The sequence below is a fragment of the Armigeres subalbatus genome, chromosome 2, assembly GCF_024139115.2.
Source record: "Armigeres subalbatus isolate Guangzhou_Male chromosome 2, GZ_Asu_2, whole genome shotgun sequence".
In the NCBI taxonomy this organism is placed as follows: Eukaryota; Metazoa; Arthropoda; class Insecta; order Diptera; family Culicidae; genus Armigeres; species Armigeres subalbatus.
The window spans coordinates 358,578,232-358,598,129 of NC_085140.1; the positions used below are offsets into that span (position 1 = coordinate 358,578,232).

Here is a 19,898-nt window from a genome sequence, read left to right on the forward strand (position 1 = left end):
CGAGTTTGGTACTTTCCAATTGGCGTAACTAAGGAAAAAATCTAGGGGGGCTAACTTTTTTCTATTCTTAGAGTCAAACACAAAAATGTTATTGTTTTTGTTCAACTGTCCGCAAGTTGGCCTACCAAACAGCTATTTCAATACATCCAGTGACTACTTGAACAGCTCTGACATAAAAATCTAGAAATGTCGTGGGATTACCAATAACTTTGATACGTAACAAACTTAAGAGCTTCAGATACATAAGACTTTCAAGTTTTATATATCCATTAGAAATAATTTCAAGTTATTGTGGGCTTCATGGCCGTGCGGTTAGCGACGTCAATCGCCTAGACGCATGTGCTAGGGAGTATGGGTTCGATTCCCCCCGGTAAGGAGGAAACTTTTCGTGATCGAAAAATTCTCCACTGGTCCACTGGGTGTTATGTGTCCTGTCCATTGTCTCATGCTAAGTGTTAAGTGCTCAGTCTGTACGGCCTCTGGTCGAAGACGGTGTTCCTGTATTTTTACATTGTAGTATCCTCTCTTTGAAATTTCAGGGGTTTCCGAGCTTTTTTTCGGATTTCAAGTATTATGGAATTTTTTTTCGGAAATTCAAGATTATTGAAATGTCCGCTATTACAGGCATACGATACGTTGTACTCAGCTATCACTATATCGAAAGGTTTCTCTTGACTATCCTTTCAAAAATGCCATGCATCTTTAAGGGTTATGGTGGAAAGCTAGAGGGCATAGGCAAACTTAAAAAAAAAAACTCGCAATTCAATGCAACGGAATGCAACCATAAAAATCTTAAAGAGTTGATGATTTGCTGATAAATAAAAATCAAGATTTGCTAGAAATTCTTTGGTAACCTAAGCATCCTGTGTCTCCTGCTCAAGTTAAACAATTGTCTTTTTCATGTTGTCTAAATATTACAGTCAGTTTATTATTTTACTTGAGTTTTCTTTATTCAATCAAAATCGCAGCTATTGTATTTGTCCTGTTAGTCTTTAACTTCTATTATTTATTCAATCAGCATTGAATCAGCATGAAAATACTGTTCCAACTCCAACATTTATCTCGACAGAGTCCCAAAATGACTGTAACCATGCCCGTTCTATCTCTCACCTTGGCTCATTTCTCATTTTGGCAGCACAAATCTCAATGCATAGGTGATAAGCACATCTAAAAAACATTTTTGTGCGTTCTTAAAACGAGTAGTGTTTTGGCGTTATGTGCCTCCGAAAGTGTAATTTACTTTAGAAATTAGATTTGTACGCAATTCACCTTAAGCAATTAAATATGTGGCTGAGAATAAAGGGAGCGTAATATCCTTCGTGTTTAGCATTCCTAACCCAAGATATATCAAATTTTCGAAGTTAGAAAACATGATAAAATATATTCAACTCCCTATAGAGAGAGAAATGATAAGAATTCCTTATTTGCAGTTACGCCCAGATATGATTAGAGCGCTAGATATGTGTCATACTCATGCAAAGTCGTAGCAATTCCATAGCTATAGCCCCCCCTACCCCCCCTGTAGTTAAGCCAATGCTTTCCATTTAACTTTCCACATTTTGTTATCTTTGCAGATACGTATTTCGACCACAACCATAACCCTTTTATGTAACACTGTTTGTATGAATCGTCTGAAAATTGTTTATGGATCGTCACACTTCTCACAGTCCCAGTTCCCCTACAAGTGTTACGTAACTTCTAATGATAATTTATATATATTCTAATAATTTCTGGATGTTCGTTTCATTCCTTTTTCTAACTAAGGTTAAAAGTGGCCTATGTAGGTACGCAGTACATAGAAGTAGTTTCTTTTCCGCTTGGTGCAGTTTTACGTCCAGGTATTCCAATTTCCAATGTGGACTGTAGATTATAATGCAATCGGAAGTCAGTCATAAGAAACGAAATGCGATATTCGAAACCCTGTCGTAATGCGGTACATTTGAAATACCTGTGTACGTCACCAACCACACGAAGTCTACGGAGAATCCGTAAACGATGAAAGTTCCCAGCAGTGCGGCAGTGCGGATCACAATCGACAACAATATCCGTAGGGTTTTTGCCTGATATTCTACCACAGTAGTTAGACTTTTGCGGTATGAACAATTGATAGTTCCCCCTTGTACATGTACTGGATACTTAGAAATGTCTTGATCCCTGCGCCAATGTCGATCTTGGTACCACCGTCTGACCTCATTTGGCTTTCAGCTTTCAGCATTATCCACTGATTGCCCGGCTACTGTGAAGCTGGAAGGGGTCGCCGTGTTTACATCCAACGATTTGGTTTTGTTGCAAGGATGTTGAGCTTACTCTTCATATCAGAGCGCTGTTTAGCTAAGAGCGCAACGCCATTAGCCAATTCGAAGACGCTTAGGTTTTTCATTTATAACCAGACTAAGGCTGGATTGGCCTGTGTAATATGTACATAAAAGTATTCTCAATTCAGCTCGGTCCATGGCTGCACGACGCCAACCACGCAGTCTGCCGATCCACCTTGCCCGCTGTGCACCTCGCCTTCTTGTTCCCTTTGAATCGTTATCGAGAATCATTTCCATCGGATTACTGTCCGACATTCTGGCTACGTGCCCGGCCTACCGCAGTCTTCCGATTTTCGCGGTGTGAACAATGGATGGTTCTCCCAACAGCTGCCTCCTCCACGTACCGTCCGCCATCTGCACCTCACCATAGAAGGTACACATCACTTTCCTTTCGAAAACTCCCAGTACGCGTTGGTCCTCCACGAGCATCGTCCAGGTCTCGTGTCCGTAGGGAACTATCGGTCTTATAAGCATTTTGTTGATAGTCAGTTTGGTACGGCAGCGAACTCTATTCGATCGGAGTGTTAGCGAAGTCCAAAGTACGTACGATTCACTGCCATGATGCGTCTCCGAATTTCTCTGCTGGTATCGTTATCGGAGGTCACCAGTGAGCCCAAGTACACGAATTCTTTAACCACCTCTCTTGAGCCTCTTCCCATCACGTACTTCGTCTTCGATTTGTTGATGACTAGTCCAATCCACTTAGCTTCACTTTTCAGTCTGATGTAGGCTTCCTCCATCCTCTCAAAGTTACATGCCATGATATCAATGTCGTCGGCGAAACCAAATAACTGGACGGAATTCGTGAAAATCGTACCACTCGTGTCAATCCCTTCCTTTCGTATTACTCCCTCCAAAGCGATGTTGTATAGCAGACAAGAAAGACCATCACCTTGCCGTAACCCTCTGCGTGTTTAGAAGGGACTCGAGAATGCCCGTATCAGTTTATCCGGAAACCCAACCCAACCGTATCAGTTTATCCGGAAATCCATTTTCGTGCATTAGCTGCCATAGCTGGTCCCGATCGATTGTATCGTATGCGGCTTTGAAGTCGATAAATAGATAATGTGTGGGCACGTTGTATTCACGGCATTTCTGCAATATCTGACGTACGGCGAACACCTGATCTGTGGTAGAGCGTTCACCCATAAATCCCGCCAGGTACTGCCCCACGAACTCTCTCGCAATTGGTGTTAGTCGGCGGCATAAAATTTGGGAGAGTACCTTGTAGGCGGCGTTCAGTAATGTGATTGCGCGGTAGTTGCTACAATCCAGCTTATCGCCCTTCTTGTAGATGGGACTCACGACACCTTCCATCCACTCCTGCAGCAGAACTTCATCCTCCCAAACCTTGGTAATGACCCAGTGCAGCGCTTTAGTGCATCACCCCCGTGTTTAAACAGCTCTCCTGGTAGTTGGTCCTAGTAGAGGCTTTGTTGTTTTTCAGCCGGCCGATCTCCTCGCTTAGGTGCTCCATGGTTATAGGCTGCCATAGCAGCCCGCTTCAAGTCGAGTCAAGTACGAAGCACTGAGAACGGCCTCTGTTGATAGTGGATGGTGGTGGATGGTGGATGTTTGACTAAATGAAAGGGGGAGCCAATGTTGGTCACACTGCTTGACCATGTGTACGCTGCATAATGCAGCATACCCGAGCCGCTCACATATTGTTAACAAATAGTACATAGAACTCATATACAAGCAAATTTAGTTAATGCAACCAAAACGGTCTCAATTGTGCTGCAAGGGTCGTTGGTTTAATCAGGGAAACAGATTTCCAGGGCTGTAGGGAGAGTCCGGTAGGTGGGGGTCGTGGTCTTGGGCTCCCACAAATCTTATGTACCGAAACCAACCTACATTTTGGCCCCCCACAAACTGTTGGCCCCGGTGCCTTTTTCCGGCTAAATCCAGTCCTGCAGGTTTCCTCAAATTTCGCTCAAGTTTTGCCTTTGCTCGCATATTTGTAAATTCGACGAAAGTATAGGCATGGAAGAAATGAAACGTTCTAGTTTGTGATATGTATCAGTATGGAAATCGAAATAATTTTCTAAAAATCGACAAAAATGGCAGAAAAACTTTTTTCAGTATAAGTCTTCTATTATTTACTTGTTATTTGATTGCAAATTTATTGCGAAATATTTCGTTCCAGAAACAATGCCATACCGGCTATAGAATGTTCTAGGGTAACTGTTATGCGGCCAATTCGCTCAAGGCCAAGCTCAAAGAACTAACTACTTGAAGACGATTCCAATGCTTTACTCATAATCGACAAAAATGCAAATGTGATATGCAAACAGATATGCGACCATGGACAGTATACTGACAAGTGAACCGATAAGTCTACACCAAATCTAAATATTTTTGATAATTTCAGAAAGTATGAAACCGTAAATGTTTTGGTAGGAGCTAATTTCGATTGCAATGCTGCAACTCTCCAGGACTCCATTCAAACTTTGGCTTCTGATTAGGATAGGGCAGTTCATCTAAACTTCAGAACGATTTGAAGATCCTAGAACAGATATGCTTCAGATACACAGCAGACTTTTTAGAGTTTTGATATCTCTACCAGGCCACTAATACCCATTTCTATTCTTTTCCTATTTCTAGATCTCTCTATCTCGCATGATTCCTTCAATATCAATAATTGTCAAATGTATTTGAATTGTAAATCATACAATGGCTCTATGGACATGCATCGGCAGCTGACTTGGTGGATTAAATAATATTCTTTGTATACATTTGAATTGTGAATCATATATTTGGGCTTTGTGGGATTGTTTGAACAAGATTAGATTTGTGATAATCCTAGTACAGACATACTTGACTTGGAATACCATTCGATGCTAACTTCAGAACAATTTGGATAATCTAGAACATCCGTTTCGGGCATATTTGTATCGTAAATCATATCTTTTGAATAGATAACTTAGTAGACCGAATGATACGATCTCCTGAACAGTTTGGAGTGCCTCTGGAACATTTGCGCTGTACGTAACTAAATTATAAATGATGTTCTTGGGCGCTATGAGCCTGTAAGGACATAATCAGTTACCTTCGGTTCACTTGATAGTTTACCTGGTGAATTCTAGTTTAATTCTAGAAAAAAAAATTATCACAATCGACAGGCAATTACTCTTCAATGAGTAACTTTTGATATTCTTCTTAGCTTTAATATCCTTAATTTTCCATACCAACTTCTTGGGTTGTGCAGCCGAGTTTCATTTTATTTTTCACAAAAACTTCACCAGTGGTTACTAGAATATTCCAAATTTAAATGAATTTTGTGTTTTATCTTGAAACAAGATTTTTTTTTTATAATTTGTTACGCAATGCAATATATAGCAAATGGCACTTTCACCCTATGCTCCATTATACCTACTACTACTAAATGTTATAATATCGACGAGCTGTGGAGTGTTGGGCTTCACCAGTTGCATTATTCAGCTCAGTAGTATCGTTTCGCTCCATAGGAAAGGAAGTATACGAGTCTTTCGTTCGTGAAGCAAACACTTTTATTCTGGGCAATCAATAATATCGTATTGTTCACCTGTAGTGAAGTGTTACCGGGTATAGGGTTACGTTTTTATCATTTTTTTTTATCGGAAAAAGGTAAATGTGGATCCCAAATGTAGTGTGTCATTATATATTGAGAACAGTGTATGTGTCGCCCACATAAAGCTTGCTATTATCAGATAAGGGCAATGTGTGAGAACTGTGTCGCAAGTTTGACATCAGTTTTGAGTGATAATTAGAACCATTTCTCATATTATTGTGAATAATTTACAGGTGTCTGTGATATTCTTTATTTCTAGAGTGTATGTTTCGCAATGAAGGTAGATTAGTGAAGATAAGAAAAATACGCTTTATCTTTTTCGGTCGACACAAAGAATATCGTTCGAAAAGCTCAAAATAGTTCAAAATTTAATTCAACATCGACAGCCGCTTGGAACAATCAACTCTCCAGTCTCCAATTTGATTATACTTCAAGGTCGTTGGGGGTATTGGAACAACCTTCTCCGTTGTTCATAGTGCAAGCAGATTCAGCAAATAAGTAAGCATAAGACTGCAGTTTGCTTGGTTAACGTGCGCCATCCACCGAAACTTGGAATAAATAAACCTGAAGCGGAATAGTGAACCTGTTAGTGTCATAGGGGTTTAGCGCAAGCATACATATACGAAAGTGATTACAAGCACAGCATAAAAAATGATATGGTCACCGGGTCGTTGCTGCCAAAACTGGAATTTGGTGCATTAAGATTTCAGAGCACCGGTATGAGGTCAGATGGAACGAGTATTTTGCAGAATCGCTAACTTCAAGTTGATTAAATGTAAAACTAGTTTTTAGTGCCACCGTGTCATAGTTTGGAAATGCGTGGCCTTTGCAAGGGCTGATAAGAAATCCTGCTGCATGATTTAAATTGAAACTGATCGACAATACAAACAGAAAGTATGGTTATAGGTAAATATAATCATCCAATCACATTGTGCGAAAAAAATAAAGAACTTGTTTTACTGAGTTGAGTCAACATTCTAATGTTTGATGTCACAACCTCGTTTACATTTTATTTTCCATTTTGGCGTGAATAAACAGAAAATTAAATGGCGTAGACTATTTGAAAAATTTGGTATGACAAGGACATTTTAAGGTACGTTCAAGTACAAATATAATTCCAGAAGGTACTTACTTGGTACATTACAGATTTTTTAAAAATCGACATTCTTATCAGCATGCCATCGATTTTCTAGGAAATATTGAGGTACGTTCAAGATTCTCGGAGGGGCACATTTGGTACATAAACTTAGGTGTATTTAATTTCAATTGTGTGACAAGTGACCTGCCAGCTAGACGAACATCTTCTTGTGCACTGCCGTGCTATTATTAGTGGTTATTACTAAATTAAAGTACCACAGTTAAAAACAATTAATAACCTGCCAAGCTTACAGCAGCAAATTATTTAAATAAGTATACTGTCGTGCCAAGCATAGTTGTCCATGTCGTTTTTTAACGATACCAATCCCACAATGCTGGCGGTGTCGCGTTTGGTCAGACAAGTTATTTCTCTATCAGACATCTATCAGACTAACAGACATCATGGCTTGCCAGCAATTATTTCTAGTTCTTGGGTTCTAGGTGGATTCTTTTGAAGGCCATCAGGGCAGCATGAAGGTCATCAATTAAAAACGACATGGGTCAACTATGCTTGGATCGGCGGTATAGGCCTGTAGTAAAATTTCTCAGATTTATTCATATGTTTCAGCAAAACTCGTACTTTATAGGAAACTCACTTTTCGTGCATATGAGCAAGCGTCTGTCTAACTTAAATACATTTTGTAATGGTATGATTGAATACTTACAAAATGTATTTAGTATTTTTTTATTCTTTATTAAAGTAATTCTTCTTTTAGAGACAGAGTTCACCACTGAATGTATTTAGTAAGCTAACTCGTCTTGAACTTATTTTTTTATAATATTCGTTTTCGAAAGAACCAATAAACGTGTATATACATGAAAAGCTAATTCAATTTACGATTTTTGTTTATAAACTAATCCATCACCTCCAGAAAAAGTTCAGAACCCGTGTAGTTCCTTGTAAAAAACTCTTGTCCGATGGATGGAACTTGTTTACTGATTTAAACGGTTGTCATGCGAGACATACGTTGTTTAGACTATAGTTTTACTTTATCGTTGCACCAGAGAGCTGAATAGTAAAAAACAACAGAGGGTCGCTTCACAATATGTACCACAATTCACAAGACACTATGAACGGGATCGTTTAACATAAAATAAGTTCCTTCTGGATCGATCCATAGCTGCACGTAGCCATCCACGCAGTAGATATATGCAAACCTTCTTCCACGTTATTGGTTCACCTTGCATACTGAGCACCTCATCTTGTTGCATCTGTTGGACCGCTTTACCATTTTACTATCGAGAATCATTACCGGCACGGGAGTCCTCATCACTATCCTTATTATAGCGTTCAGATGCTATTTTAGCGTAGCATCCCTACATTACAAGCTTAATTTCTATTTTGAACTAGTTGACCCAGCAGACCTTGTCCTGCATAGTAGGCGAAAAAGGCGCTGTAAACTTCTCATGCAAAATTTCCATACGAATATAAATGTAAGTTTTTGATGATTTTCTCAACTTTATTCGTAATTTTCGAATAAGAAAATATCATATAAACCCGTCGGAAACTAGGGGTAACGGCTCAAACCTTGGCCCATTATGCTACGGTTGAGCACATTTATCGTTATAAATCTTCATATATTGCATTTCCAACCAGAATTATTCCACCAGCCGGCTTGCTTACATTTGGTTTTGACGCCAAATAGCAAAAAACGACGATGAATGTCCTCAATATCTCATTAAAACCAGCGAAAGTCTCGAGAGAAATGGACAAAACGTCGGCATCCTTGTCCCTATCAGGTGGATAATTTTTCAGCCCACTTGGGACGAGTGATTGTTGATTTCGAACATACGAGAGATAAAGATGGGTTGCTGTTTATAGTACCAGTCATTTTGCTTGCGTTGAATAAAGGCAGCATGCAAACAAACAGAGAAAATCAAATCATCATATTGAGCGTGAATTCTAATTGGTTGCATGTAAAATACTACCACACTGATTGTGAGAGTGCGTTTCAGATTCCCCCAATAGCACGCTTACCAAGGACATGCTAACGAAAATACTATTATATGAATCATTTATTTCCCAAATATTTACCATATTTGCAAGTGAAGAAGTTTAGAAAAATTAAAACTGTATTAATAACTGCAATTGCAAAAAGGCTACATGTTCTAGCCCTCATGTTGTGCCTTCAAACAAATTGCATACGGTAATTATTGGTTGCCGCATAATTTTGAGATTTACTGCTAGTTGAAACCATGGCAGTTGTGTTGCTTTCGCTCTCGCGATACTCTCAAATAAACTTTTTTCCAAAACGTAAACAATGCTTTAGGTGGGGATGATGCATAACGCACTACTGAAGAAAGCCAATTGTAAAACTTATTCTAGGCAATTCCTTGCTTTGTACTGTGCATAAACAGTTATAACTGTGCCAACTACCTGATATTATTACACAATTATTCATAAATACAATTATTGGATGCTTGTTTTTAACTCTGCCTGCATTGAAGTTTCATGATTGGTACGTGCGTTTGATTCCACTCCTCTCTTAATCGATCAGCTGTTGTGAATCCTCTCAAAACTATCACGTGTTTCAACTTCCCGAGTTGAAAGAATACTTTTACGGTATCATTTTACAGATCAAAATACTTTTTGCAAGCAATAATAAATCTAAATTATGATGAAGGTATTTGTCAAGTAATTTGACTTGAAATTATTCCCATGAAATGACGTTGAAAGTTTATCTAATGAAACATACGATCCATTGTATCTTTCCATTATTAAATGAGAAATGGATTCGTGCGAAAGATGATAAAACTAAATATTCTTACACTAATTGAATCATTTATTTGCGAAATTATGAAGAAAATGGTGTATCGAACCACGAAAGGTTGATGCTTGAATCGCTTTTGCTTGAATCGTGTTTGAAAGCCGTAAGGTAGGCAATTAAATTTTGGTATGTTCTGCGAATGAAAGCGATTATATCGTGATTCCAGAAAAGGATCATGAGGGTGGGCCCTACATGACGAGGTGGGCCCACTACAAGACGTTTTAGGTTGTGGGAAGGTACTTGTCTGAGCGTTAAGGACTTTATAAATGTCAGAAACCTACCATACATGAAGCATTACTAGAACCTTTTTGTGGGTTGAGTTTAGCGTTATGTTATTTGCGAATGAAACTTAACCGCTGAGTGGATTAACCTGTTTTACAAAAATCTTAGCAAACTAATCGCAACCATCGGATATTCCATCTGCAGCTTTCAGTTATTTTCCCCAGTACGGGTTATTGGTGAGAATGTTTTGATTTTAGAGTTTCACCTATACTAACGTAGTGCTACAAATCGAAAGCGCATGCCACCATTTGGCTACGGGTGTCCCAGTATTGTCCAAAAATGTTTTGGTTAATTATGTCGCTATACTAATGGAAATTGTGAAATAAAAATGATAGCTGGTTGTTATCCATTCATCTGATGTGCGAAAGCAGGTATGTTCATTCATAAAACTCTTTTATTGGGCAAAAGAAAAACTCTAGCACAGCCAGCCTGCATAAGTCAACGAAACATGGCGGCTAAAAAAACCGAGTCAAAGTGATTTTTCACGCATGTTAATTGCTTTTAATAGTTTAAGAAGTGTATAAATCTAGAGTTATGAGGCAGATATATGTTTGATACACTTTTCTAAAGAAGCAATGGTTAATATTTCCCTACAAATCGACGTATTATCGCTGAAATATTGATTAATTTGCGTGATGCGCCAATGTTACATCCAGGGCCAACATTACCGCCGGTTACCCTATGACGAACGTTTCAGCTGAAGGAATGAAGAAAAACCATCCAATCGTTTTCAATTTATGCGGATACGAACACAGACCATTTCATTTTTATTATAGGGTAAAACGTCCTATCGTTGTGGTATGCCCTAATGTTGCGGTAGTGTTAAAATAGTCCATTCTGGATATAATACCATTGAAAACAATTGTGGGTACGCTAAAACTCTTCGGATTAACAACTAGAACAGCTTTTGTTTGACAAAATTCCGTTCAAAATGCCTATTATTGCGGTAGTGCTAAGGTCCTATTGTTGCGGTATCGCTCTCCATAAGAATTACATGCAATACCGCAACAATAGGACTGGCCTTAAACAAATATCGCAACGATAGGCAACTGTGTCCTATTGTTGCGGTAGTTTGATTTTATTGTGATAAAAACAAAACAACATAAGTTCAGCACAATTGACGTAATATTTACGAAACTATAGTTAACGTGCTCCTGTTCAACTACTACAATGTGAAAATCGACCAACAGGTAATTTTTGAAGAATTTTTGTAATGAATTTTGTTTTGACACGGTGCTTAACCCCTCCATAATAGGTCGTTTTACCCTATAGAAGAAGATTGAGCGACTTCATATATTGAGCTTCTACCGAGCGTAACTAAAAATGATCATTCTTTGAATTTTCTTCACTCTAAAATTCTAGCAATTTACAGTGAAAATTTATGATTGAATTTTCAAAATTTATGGAGAAAATCCTAAAACAATAACATATGAGGAAACTGTTAGACGAAGTTGCTTGAAAAACTTATGGAAATAATTCCTGAAGGAACCCTGGAAGGATTCTTTTTTTAACTAGAAATTTCCCTGGTAATGTTCGGTGAATTCATTCAAAAACTTGTTGAACAGCACCAAAGGGAATTTGCTGAGGTATCCTAAAGGGATTCGTGGATGAACTCTCAAAAGGATTCCTTTAAAACTCCCAGAGGAATTCTTGAAGAAACTCACAGATGAACAAGAATAGGATTTTTTTCCACAAAATCCTTGAATATTGCGCTCGGGTGACTTATTATTATAGCTCTTTAATACAAAACAAAAAACCGACAACTACGTTCACAAACAAACAAAATAGCAACCCAGTGCAAAAATTTAGCGGAGCGCTAAATTTGGAAACTTGCTGCTAATTTTATGCTGCATTCTTATATACCGTTTAGATACTACTGGTGTAGAAATGGATTCCTACATAGGGCCCGTAAATTGGAACAGGGACTCTAATGGCCATGCTCTATGTCCGACATTATGGCTACGTTCCAGCATGGCCCAATCAACAGCTAATACAGTTCATTTGCCTCTTCCATGTAGGTACACGAAACCAGCACCTCTCAAAATTTTATTTAAAATCTTCTTCTTCATTGGCATTACATCCCCACTGGAACATTGCCGCCTCGCAGCTTAGTGTTCATTAAACACTTCCATAGTTATTAACAGCGAGGTTTCTAAGCCAAGTTACCATTTCTGCATTCGTATATCATGAGGGCTAACAAGATGATACTTTTATGCTCAGGGAAGTCGAGACAATATCCAATACGAAAATTGTCTAGACCGGCACCGGGTCTGCCAAATCGCACCAAACGCCAACAAAAAAATACTAATTTTTTGCCCACGCTTTCGCTAAGCTGATTTTATTGATTAAAATCGTATTGGATTTTCTCACTTCCCCATTACTAAGGATATCCAACAACAAATGTGTGGATGAATTGATATGAAATGATTTCCGTTTTACTTTTACGAACAAAATATCACCAGGTGGGTGGCACGACGCCATGTTTTTGCAGCCAACATCTCAGTGTAAAATTCATGATAGTATGTGTTTTGTTTACAAACATCACATTTGATTCTCATTTACTGAGGAAAATGGACGTATGATTTTCAATCAAACGCCTTATGGAAATTTGCCACAAGGAATCGGTATGAATTTCAAAATGTTGCCTTATGAATGATGATTTTCATTTGAAAAAACAGTGCGGCAGACAGGGTTCGAACCATGGACGTAGGGGTTGGGAGGTCGGTATGTAGACCACACGCCCATCGACGCTTGATTACTTCGGAAGGTAACTGGGTATATTGCAACGTACACACCAGTCAAGCAGTTTGACGAACATTGTCTCCGCCCCCAAGAAAACGCTTCGGTTGCTGCTTTGTTTGAACGTGTGTGGAGTTGTTCGAACAACCCTTTGACAGTTGGCGGCTCGGTTGGAAAAAATTAAAACGGTTTGATTTTGGTTTGAGTTGTCGGGGGTGGAGTCAAGGTTCGCCGAACATGTTTGAGCATTTGTAGTAAAGTTGCACAAACTCCCATGTATTTTTTGATGGTTGGTGCTCAAATTGATTGTTCGTGCCGCTGTTGGTAAAATCTGATGAATGTTTGAATAAACGAGAGGTGGAGTCAATGTTGGTCAAACTGCTTGACCGTGTGTACGTTCCATAAGAAGCACTGTTGGTGGAATAATCAGTCGAAGCTTCATAAGGCGCCAGTTATGAATTTCGATAGTCCAGTTCGCTGAGTGTTAGGATTGATTGTTCGTGCCGCTGTTGGAAAAACTTGATGGATGTTTGAATAAACGAGAGGTGGAGTCAATGTTGGTCAAACTGCTTGACCGTGTGTACGTTCCATAAGAAGCACTGTTGGTGGAATAATCAGTCGAAGATTCATAAGCCGCCAGTTATGAATTTCGATAGTCCAGTTCGCTGAGTGTTAGGATACAGAACTGTCAGTGGGATACGGTCGCGCAATGTTGGCTGCAAAACAAGCCTATTGTGTGAGATAGGGATGCCACCGGGCTGAATATCACAAGTTAGTCAATAAGCCGCTTGGTGCGTTTTGGCAGAACCCCGACCAATTAATGATTGTACATAAAAGCCTCTTGTAAAGCTTGAGTATGGATATCTTGCAGGACTGCAAGGGTTTTATATAGAGTAACGGGAGGTAATGTTAGGCCTGGATGCAACGTTAATCAATAATTCAACAATAATACATAGTTTTGTAGAAAGATATTTATCAATGCTTCTTTGAAAAAGTCGACTTTATTTATAATACGCAAAATTCGTGCACTTCTTCAATTGATAAACGCAATAAATCTGCGTGAAAAATTGCTTTGACTCGGTTTGTTAGCAACCACTTACCTATTTTCGCACATTAGGTTAACGGATAATAATCACACACTATTTTAGTATTAATGTTAAATTCACTATTTTCATTAGTATAGTGACCAGGGTTTGCAGAAATCGCACTCAATAGATAACGAACAACGATAAAAGAAGGGAAAAACCTCTTCGAATCATCAACCAACGAAAACAAAACTATCGCATTTGTACACAAGTTGAAAAAAAAACTGTTTCGGATAGGCGGCCCCCACCGAGGGGGTTTGATAAAACTCGTTGTTCTCGCTCATTCTATGTTAGAGGCCATATTTTTTTCGCCCGGTTGTGTAAAACAAGTTGAAATGTATCATCAGAACAAGTGCGATAATTTTGTTTTCATGGCTTGTTATGATTCAAAGAGGTTTTTGCCTCTCTTTTATCGTTGTTCGCGATTTCTGCAAACCCTGTATAAATAAATATAGACGGCTTTGGCAGGTTTTGTTCTATTATTGTCAGGGGTTTTTGTCGACTAAATTTTATGAAATTTGGCCACAATATACTTTGATATGTAAAGAATGTTTAGGCCAAATTTGAGCATAATCAATCTATCCTTCTCAAGTTATGAGGCGAGTTGTGTGATAGCTAGTCTGTGGCTCATTGCCCTATGGCATATGTCCCATTTATTCTAACATTAAGACGTGTATACATTTTCATTTTCTCTTTTGCTGATTTCCCTGATTGATCCAAGAACTACCTGACAATTCCTGATTTTTTCCAGGTTGACAATAATTCCCTGATGCAGGTTTTCAGGTTTTCCCAGGTAGTCGACACCCTTCTAATATTATTCAGCCCTTTATACACCTGGTGTAACTCGTGATTCGTGCGACGCGACGCCGCCAGATGCCGTTCTCCTGTCTACTACCGAGTATTGTTCACAACACCTTAAGCACAAATACGCCCAGGAGCATGTGCGTTCTTGTGATAATGGTACCGCTACTTTGCACATCAGCTCTCCTAATCGCTCCCTCGAGCGCTATATTGAACAGTGAATTCGAGAGTGCATCACCCTGCTTCAGTAAATTTAAGATTACAAATGATATCGAAGTTTCATCTGCAGCCCTTACACTTGATTTCGACCCATCCAACGTAACACGAATTAGTATCAGTTTCGTCGGATATGCAACCGTTTGAGAAAGTGCATATCCATTTACACAATTCCGAGAAAACAACAAAAAACGGTTTTTGGACAAATTGACACCGAATCTTTTGATTTCTTCGATACAGATCAATAGATTTGAATTCATATTTTTTGACAAGGATTCGGAATATATAAAAATCTCATTTTGGACAAAAATGTCACATATGCAGTTTCTCAAACAAACGGTTCAAATTTTCTGACGAACTTTTCTCTTCAGGTCAATTTTATTTAACTTAGATTATATTATTCAACAGCTAACATACAACAGCCGGCAAGATGTCACTCAGCACTAGTGCAAACCTTGTGAAATACCTGCTATTTCTATTCAACTTTCTTTTCGTGGTAAGATCATCAATTTTGATCTAAAATAGTGTGACTCGCGAGTTTTGTTCTAATGAATATCTCTGATCTATTTGGTTTCCTGCAGATTACTGGTATCATCATTATGGCCATCGGCCTCACGGTACAAGGAGCATATCACAACTTCCGAGAAATTTTGGATCCGCAGTTCTTCAGTGTTCCAACATTCCTGGTCGTTATCGGCAGCTTCATCTTCATCATAGCATTCTTCGGATGTTGCGGAGCCTACAAAGAGAACTACTGCATGACGTTAACCGTAAGATTTCTCCATACTTTATGTAGTTCTGTCCCGTGAAAGACCAATGACATTTTTTTCTTCAAACAGTTCTCCATCTTATTGGTGTTTATCTTCATTTTGGAACTGGCCGCTGGTATAAGTGGTTACGTACTGAGGAATGACACCTACAGGTTAGTTACCAGCACGTTGCAAAGTTCTATGACCAAGTACGGAGGCAATACGAGCAATGAGATCACCTTCCTCTGGGATGAAATTCAAGTTGATGTATGTATGTCTTGAGGAACATGTTTGAAAACTGTTCTAATTGTTGTTTTGTTTTCAAACAAAATTCAGTTCGACTGCTGCGGAGTTAACAGTTCTAACGACTGGGGTGAAACCAACAAGCAATTGTTCAACGAAACATTCTTGCCGATGACTTGTTGTCGAACCACTACAGGTAAGCTCGTGCCATGAACTTTATATTATTATAATTAAGAAATTTAGTCAATGTTATATCTTATAACATCTAACATGTTACCTGAAACCAGTATTGAAATATAAACTTTTCCCAAACAGGTGCAATTGGAACAGTTATGTGTAAGGACCCAGAGCATCCGGAAACATTGCGTAAGACTGGCTGCGTGACATCGTTTGGAAACTTTATCAAGGCACATGCCGTTAGCTTGGGGGCGGCAGGAATTACGATTGCGGTTATACAGGTGAGGAACAATCGGATTTTCCGAAGAAATTAGAAATTTGATTTGCTAAGATCATGTAAAACATTATTTTCAGTTCTTTGGTGTATTGTTTGCGTGCTACCTATCCAAACAAATTAAGCAACAGCAAGGCCATAGTGGATTTTAAGACAGCGCTAGTGGACGGACTGTGTGAATAAGAGTGAGCAGTTATAGTGCCACAATGTGAAACAATAAAATGTGATCCTACTGAAACTGAATAAAGTGTATTTATGAATAAAGCTTATTATGACACCTGCTTACATAAGATTGGGTATTTGATTCCAATGAAGTGAAATCACATAAATCCAAATCCTTATTTTATTTTTTTTGGAACACTGAGATCCAAGATCCAAGTATAGTTCACTAGTTTACCGTAGTGTATCCTAAAGCGATCTTAGTACACGCTCCAATTAGCGAACGATCACTGTATGTAATCATTGATTAGTTATCCAAATGGCATCCGTAGCTACGTTTCCATTCCTTTTTTACAGACTTTGCCCAATTTACACCTACTCTACAAGTGATTATGGGCCAATAATTGACCTTAACTAGAGGTCGGCAAAACAGCTCATTGTAGTGAGCGGATCTGATCCGTTCAGCTAATTTAAAAGAGTCAGATCCTCAGATCAGCTCTTCAGTTCTTTAATGTTTGAAAATTTGAAACATTTATGTCATTGGTCTCCAATAGCCTTGCGAGCAAAGGCGTAGGATTGCCAATCCGGAGATAGCGAGTTCGATTCTCGGTCCGGTCTATAGGATGTTTTCGGGTTGGAAACTTTCTCGACACTCTATGGGCATAGTGTATCCATTGTACATGCCACACAAAATACATACTCATGCAATGGCGGGCATAGAAAGCTTTCTATTAATAACTGAGGAAATGCTAATAGAATATTAAGTTGAAAAGCTTCCGGTTGGAATGTAGATCCATTGAAGAAAAAGAAGAAAAAGAATATGTTATTCATTAGGGTCTATCTATTTGCCTCACTTTGAAATATTCAATATGTTAAGGCAGGAGTGACGACCTCGATTACAGAAATTGGTATCAACTAGCCTTGCATAAGAGGAAATCCAGGAGGAGATTGGCCGGATGAATTACAACAAAGCCCCTGGGGTTAACCAACTACCAGGAGAGCTATTTAAACACGGTGGTGAGGCACTGGCTAGAGCGCTGCACTGGGTCATTACCAAGATTTGGTAGGAGGAAGTTTTGCCGCAGAAGTGGATGAAAGGTGTCGTGTGTCCCATCTACAAAAAGGGCGATAAGCTGGATTGTAGCAACAACCGCGCAACCACATTGCTGAATGCCGCCTACAAGGTACTCTCCCAAATTTTATGCCGTCGACTAGCACCAATTGCAAGGGAGCTCGTGGGGCAGTACCAGGCGGGTTTTATGGGCGAACGCTCCACCACAGACCAGATGTTCGCCATTCGCCAAGTACTGCAAAAATGTCGCGAATACAACGTGCCCACACATAATCTATTCATCGACTTCAAAGCCGCATATGATACAATCGATCGAGACCAGCTATGGCAGCTAATGCACGAACACGGATTTCCGGATAATCTGACACGGTTGATCAAAACGACGATGGATCGGGTAATGTGCGTAGTTCGAGTTTCAGGGGCATTATCGAGTCCCTTCGAAACGCGCAGAGGGTTACGGCAAGGTGATGGTCTTTCGTATCTGCTATTCAACATCGCTTTGGAAGGGGTAATACGAAGAGCAGGGATTTACACGAGTGGTACAATTTTCAATAAGTCCGTCCAGCTATTTGGCTTCGCCGACGACATAGATATTATGGCACGTAATTTTGAGAAGATGGAGGAAGCCTACATCAGACTGAAGAGGGAAGCCAAGCGGATCGGACTAATCATTAACACGTCGAAGACAAAGTACATGATAGGAAGAGGTTCAAGAGAAGACAATGTGAGCCACTCACCGCGAGTTTGCATCTTTGGTGACGAAATCGAGGTGGTAGAATAAATTGTGTACTTGGGCTCACTGGTGAACCATCCATCGTTCACACCGCGAAAATCAGACGACTGCGGTGGGCCGGGCACGTAGCCAGAATGTCGGACAGTAACCCGGTGAAAAAGGTTCTCGACAACGATCCGACGGGCACAAGAAGGCGAGGTGCGCAGCGGGCAAGGTGGATCGATCAGGTGGAAGATGACTTGCGGACCCTCCGTAGACTGCGTGGTTGGCGACGTGTAGCCATGGACCGAGCCGAATCGAGAAGACTCTTATATACCGCACAGGTCACTTCGGCCTTAGTCTGAATAAATAATAATAATAATCACATGTCATTAGCTTTCTCTTCATACTGTGTGCAGTGTATGGTTTAGGCTCATTTGGCTGAATGCCGTTTGGCCAAAGATTGTTTGGCCGAATGCCATTTGGCCGAACGCCATTTGGCCAAATGCCGTTTGGCCGAATAGTTGAAATACGTTTCCTTATTTAGTGTGTCAAGTGAGAAGTGAGTAGTGAGTAATGAGATGTAAGGAATCTTTGTAGTGGGAAGCAGAAAGTGAGAAGTGACAAATGAGAAATGAGTAGTGTGAAGTTATTGGCAAGAGATGAGATGTTTGGTGCAAGGTGATAAGTAATACAGCGAGTAGCAAGCAAGATCATCTCTGAATGAAGAATAAATAAACAAGAAGAAAGAATCAAAGAAAAAGGAAGAGGAAAGAAGGAAGAAGGAAAAGAAAAGAATGAAGAAGGGAAAAAGAAGAAGGAAGAAGAAGAACAGAAGAAGGAAGGAGGAAATAGGAAGAAGGAAGAAAAGAGAAAGAAGAAGGAAAATAGAAGAAATAGGAAGGAAGAAGGAAGAAGTAGAACGGAAGAAGAAAGAAAAGAAGGAAGAAAAAAGAAAAAAAAAAAAGAAGAAGAAAGAAGTAGGTAGGAGAAAAGAAGGAAGAATAAAGAAGGAAGAAGGAAGTAGGAAGAAGGCAGAAGGAAGATGGAAGAAGAAAGAAAGAAGAAGAAAAAAGAAGGAAGAAACATTAAAGAACGAAGAAGGAATAAAAAATAAGAAAGGAAGAAAGAAGAAAGAGGAAGGAAGTAGGAAGAATGAAGAAAAAAGAAGGAAGGACACCATGGTCATCAAATAAAATAAACTGCTTCGAAAATGTTTAATTGAATCGATTTTATTAATCACATCCGCTCTGGTACGTATTCGGAAACAGAATGAATTAGATGTGCGTGTGAATGAAACTGACGTTTGAAGGGTACATTCAGAAACTACATATTTAGGTTATGTTAATAAACTACGTAACGCAACATCCTCCTTACTTTATAATAAAAAATTATTCAAGACAGTAGTCTCGGAAACGAGTCGGTAATTTGGTACTTCTCTTAGGTCTAACACTTTGTTCTTCGTTGATAGCTTTATCGATGGACGATCTAGATACTCTTGGAGTTCCTGATGGTCTTGGTGTTCCAGAATCCTCCGCATGGACGTCCGGTGCACTGGCGATCTGTTCTTGATTAGGCAGCACCGCTTCAGAAACCACTGATGATGACAATTCGTTTCG

The 19,898-nt window shown here is 39.4% G+C and overlaps 1 protein-coding gene across 3 annotated transcripts; it reads left to right on the forward strand.

Annotated features, from left to right (window-relative positions):
- The first annotated feature begins 5,754 nt into the window (after positions 1-5,754).
- LOC134217134 (CD63 antigen) lies at positions 5,755-16,626 on the forward strand. 3 transcript variants are annotated; one of them, XM_062695914.1, is made up of 7 exons: positions 5,755-5,921; positions 15,302-15,389; positions 15,475-15,663; positions 15,733-15,909; positions 15,979-16,081; positions 16,201-16,343; positions 16,417-16,626. In XM_062695914.1, exons 2-7 carry the CDS (start codon positions 15,324-15,326, stop codon positions 16,486-16,488), a joined length of 750 nt encoding a protein of 249 aa, XP_062551898.1. In that variant the 5' UTR covers positions 5,755-5,921; positions 15,302-15,323; the 3' UTR covers positions 16,489-16,626. The 3 variants fall into 3 exon arrangements, with proteins under 3 accessions (XP_062551898.1, XP_062551900.1, XP_062551901.1); XM_062695916.1 differs by lacking the exon at positions 5,755-5,921 and adding an exon at positions 6,152-6,363; XM_062695917.1 differs by lacking the exon at positions 5,755-5,921 and adding an exon at positions 6,444-6,771.
- Positions 16,627-19,898: the final 3,272 nt, after the last annotated feature.

Bases quoted from the DNA above. Each gene is read 5' to 3' on its own strand.
- LOC134217134 (XM_062695914.1), top strand. From the start codon at position 15,324: ATGTCACTCAGCACTAGTGCAAACCTTGTGAAATACCTGCTATTTCTA. The intron at 16,082-16,200 runs GTAAGCTCGTGC...TTTCCCAAACAG, and splicing joins TTGTTGTCGAACCACTACAG to GTGCAATTGGAACAGTTATG. The intron at 16,344-16,416 runs GTGAGGAACAAT...CATTATTTTCAG, and splicing joins TTACGATTGCGGTTATACAG to TTCTTTGGTGTATTGTTTGC.